The sequence below is a fragment of the Caenorhabditis briggsae genome, assembly GCF_000004555.2.
Source record: "Caenorhabditis briggsae complete genome, chrIII, whole genome shotgun sequence".
NCBI classification, from domain to species: Eukaryota; Metazoa; Nematoda; class Chromadorea; order Rhabditida; family Rhabditidae; genus Caenorhabditis; species Caenorhabditis briggsae.
In genome coordinates, this window is record NC_013490.2 from 3,049,438 (window position 1) to 3,053,682 (window position 4,245).

Below are 4,245 nucleotides of genomic sequence, written 5' to 3' on the forward strand. Positions count from 1 at the left end.
CAACAATTGATCCTCAACACCCACCTCATGAAAACTGTTGAATGTCGGTAAGTTATCCCCCCGAAATCAAAAATAGAAAACCTCGTGCTTTACGTATCTTAAGAAATACTGGAAACTCATTAAACCCACCATACTTTTTTTCCACGCATTTTCTCATAAAATGGGCCATTCAAAAGGCAGTTTTTGGGCACATTATGAGCACCAGTCCAATTTAACCAAGTCCAGCCACATCAAATGGTTGGATAGACGTCCCCCTTTAATAATTTGTTTAAAAATTTCAAAATTTAAATTGTTTCAGACCAATTTCACTTTCACAACAAATTTGTCCAAAAAGGGACCTCATCAAGAAGAGCCGTCAGATGGGACCTACCAAAATTCAAAACCTATCAATATTCATTTTGTGCTCAGAAACCCAAGGATTTCCAGGATTCAGAAAACCTATCAGACGTCGTGACGTCATCTGAAGTTCGAAAATTCAAAAACCCAAAAAAAGTCGATGCACCAAGTGTCGGAGCTCTCGGAAAAGAGTGATCAATTTGAGATTTCATTTGAAAGGTGAAAGACGATCCAGGCAAAAATTTGAAGAGCACAAAAAATATGATATGGGAACTCATGCGGAGATTCTGAAGGAGATGGATCAGAATATTCAAGATTCGATAAGGTACAGTAATCCGGAGGAACAAATTGAGTGAAAATTTGGAAAAATCTAGTATTTTTGAGTCATTTTTGACGAAAATTCGGAAAATTTAAGAATTTAAGAATTTAAGAATTTTAGAATTTTAGAATTTTAGAATTTTAGAATTTTAGAATTTTAGAATTTTAGTATTTTAGAATTTTAGAATTTTAGAATTTTAGAATTTAAGAATTTAAGAATTTTAGAATTTTAGAATTTTAGAATTTTAGAATTTTAGAATTTTAGAATTTTAGAATTTTAGAATTTTAGAATTTTAGAATTTTAGAATTTTCGAATTTTAGAATTTTAGAATTTTAAAATTTTAGAATTTTAGAATTTTAGAATTTTAGAATTTTAGAATTTTAGAATTTTCGAATTTTAGAATTTTAGAATTTTAAAATTTTAGAATTTTCGAATTTTAGTATTTTAGAATTTTAGAATTTTAGAATTTTAGAATTAGAATTTTAGAATGTTAGAATTTTCAGAAATTCGGAAATCTCCAATTTTTGAACTTGTGAAATAAAAAAAACCGATTTTTCAAAAATTCCGATTTTGTGTAACTCGAAATTTCTGGAATTTTCATTTTCTCTAAAATTTGAACATAGTTTGAAATGATTTTGAATTCTCGAATATTTCCAAGATCAAAATCCAAATTTCGATCTTATCTTTTTCAGCCATTCTCAGCTATTTTCAGAACAGCCTCAATTTCAGCCCGTCTATTCAAAAAACCATTGATTTGGAGCTCTATTGGAGTTTAGCAGTGTGTCCTTTCGACACGACTTCGAGAAATTTTTCGAGGAATTTCTCGAGGAATTCCTCGAGAAGTTTTTCGAAAATTTTTCGAAAAATTTTTTGAGAAGATTTCATTTTGAACACTATCATGTAACGTACTGTCCCAGAATCCTGAAGACGTCCCGAGCCACTAAAACTTCCATCCATCATAACTCGGTTCATTTTCACGCTAGAGAGTTCATCTTACCACCATTGGAACGCTCTCTTCAAGCTTAACACAATGAAATCCACTTCAGCACATAAAGTAGGCGGGTTCCAAAATGATCAAAATGGTTATTACCAGGTTTTCAAATGGATATTTTTCGAAAAGTATCGTGGGCCCATCAACTCAATCCATCATAAATTGGTTCATATCAGAGCTACAAACGTCATTTTACCACCGTTCGAACCCTCTCCGCAAGCTTAACACTGTTATATTTATTTAAAAAAACCGAGTTGTAGTGAATCAAAGTTTCCGCACATAGTGCCGAGAGCCGAGATACAGAAAAAAGCCATACTTGCGAAATCCCGGCCCAGGCCGGGTAGACCCTGGCTGCGACCCGGCCCGACCCGCCGTTTTCAGGATTCTGGGACAGTACGTAATCTGAAGATCAGAAGGCTCTATCTCTCTTCTGAAGCGAGTTACGGAGCCGTTTCTCGAGAAATTTTTTTTCGAAAATACACACTGGAGTTTAGGTTTTTCGAATGTTCAGAATACTCATAAAATTCAAATGTATGGGAATTTTCAAATTATCTAATTTTGGAAATTTCAGAATTCAATCAAAATTCCACTTTCTAGCTAACACCACTTACATTAGCCCCATTGAAATATTCGGTAAACATTCCCTTATGCTGGACCGGCATCATTGAGAATATTCCCTCAACTGTCAGCCGTTTGATCATATCACAATCCTCCAAATCCGTGACAAAATGATCGAGTGCCGAGTAGACAGAATGAATTCTCAGCGTCCAAATTGGAGCACACTTTCCGACAAACGCATTTTCGGGTAGGCCAATTTGTTGTGCATATGTTTTATAGGCCTTCGAAGATTTGAGATATTGGTCTCCATTGACTCCCAGGATCAAATATTCCTTCATTTTGATTTGCTTCTCGAAAGCCGCTCGTTTTTGTTGCTTCAGAAACATTATCTGATGCAGCACGTCTTTCACTTCCAGGTAGCAGTTCTGAAATTTGAATATTTGAAATCAGCTTGTCAAGACGTTTAAAATGAGCCCCAACACGTGCAGGCTCCACCCTTTTTTGAGTTAGGCTCCGCCCACTTCGCGCTTCTCTGGCGCTCCAGCTTCGAGCTCCTCCAGTTTCGGCAGAAACTAATTCTTGATTCTGTATTTGATTTCATCACGTAAAGAGCTTTAAAATGAGCCCCCTTACATGACTAGGCTCCGCACATTTCGAGATTAGAGACACAGTTTGTTTAATTTCTCTGGCTCTACAACCTAGCATATCTTGGTGGGCTTTGACTCGAATTTAATGAGATTTACTCTTTTGAAATCAGCAGGTTAGACTCCGCCCTCTTTGCGTTAGGACGCCAGAGAAGCGAGACACACTGCGTCTCTGACCCATAAAATCAAAGTGGGCGGAGCCTGGTCGTGTTTATACTCCTTTTGAAGCTCTAAACGTCACGAATACAGAGTTTTATCCCATTTTAAGTTTGCGAGCAATTTTGAAAATGAGCCTGAATGCGCAGTGAAAACTTGAAAATTAGAATTTTTTGAAAAATCGAAAATTTTCCAAAATTTTCAAATCTAGTCTTCTGTAAACTTATTTCAAAGGGCAAAATGAGCTTATTCCAAAAATATGTTTTTTATATGATTTGAGTCAGAACCGACCGAGTTACAAGTGGTAGAAGTTAGAGCATCAGAGAAGCGAGACACTCTGCGTCTCTAACTCCTCAAACTCAAAGTGGGCGGAGCCTAGTCGTGTGGGGGCACATTTTGAAGCTCTCAACGAGACAATTTAAAATGTTTAACTTGTTTTAGGTTTGTAAGCAATTCAAAGTCACTAACCGCCGGCCAACTCCAACGACACTTTCGAATGTAGTCCGCCCAGTTTTCTCTGGCCGCTGGCGTCGCTGTGGACCATTGAAATCCACAAATCAGTGATTGTATCATGTAGAGCATCGCTTGACTATGACTCATAATTGGCTCTCCTTCAGCACTGAACGTTTTCACTGGGACCCCAGTTCGAGCACAATCTTCCATTGATATCATGTGGACCGGGTCGTCGATGAGCTGGAAAATTGAAATATTTTGAAAAAAAAACTTAGGTTCTGAAGTCCTAAAAATCAATTTTCTGATTCAAAAAATAATTCTGAAAAATTCAAAAAAAAATAAATAACAATCAAAAATGTTTTTATTTGGAATTTTTTTTGAATTTTTGGAAAAATCTAAATTCAAAAAAAATTGCTTACCGTAAACTGGCTCTTATCTATATCAAACTTTTCCATGATATCGTATAATTCTGGAAGTGTAATCGTGTGCAATGCTCCCTTGCACAGTTTCAGATCGGTTCGAATTTGGCGTTCTGAAAATAGTTTTTGGAAAATTTCGAATTTCAGTCATTTTTGGACAATTTTAAACCTTCAGAACCTACTTTTAACAATTTCCAACAGTCTTAAGTATTTTTCTGGAAACCCCACCTAACGTTTCTGTTCCTAACCTCGAAAACCCAAAATTTAAGAAGGTGTGAAACTATCAAAACTATCTTCAAAACTAAAAAAGTTAAAGGGAAAATTCTAACTGGAAAATACTTGCCATAAGATTTCACACATTTTTTGTAG

General features: G+C 35.7%; 1 protein-coding gene across 1 annotated transcript in view; it reads right to left on the reverse strand.

The window, feature by feature from the left end:
• CBG24297 overlaps positions 1 to 4,245 on the reverse strand; it is a gene marked incomplete at both ends in the record, with an annotated part of 9,372 nt that overhangs the window by 3,434 nt on the left and 1,693 nt on the right. The window contains 3 exons of the mRNA XM_045243523.1: positions 2,258 to 2,629; positions 3,473 to 3,697; positions 3,877 to 3,989. Coding sequence (XP_045091299.1) covers positions 2,258 to 2,629; positions 3,473 to 3,697; positions 3,877 to 3,989 — 710 coding nt within the window. The remainder of the gene's footprint in view (positions 1 to 2,257; positions 2,630 to 3,472; positions 3,698 to 3,876; positions 3,990 to 4,245) is intronic.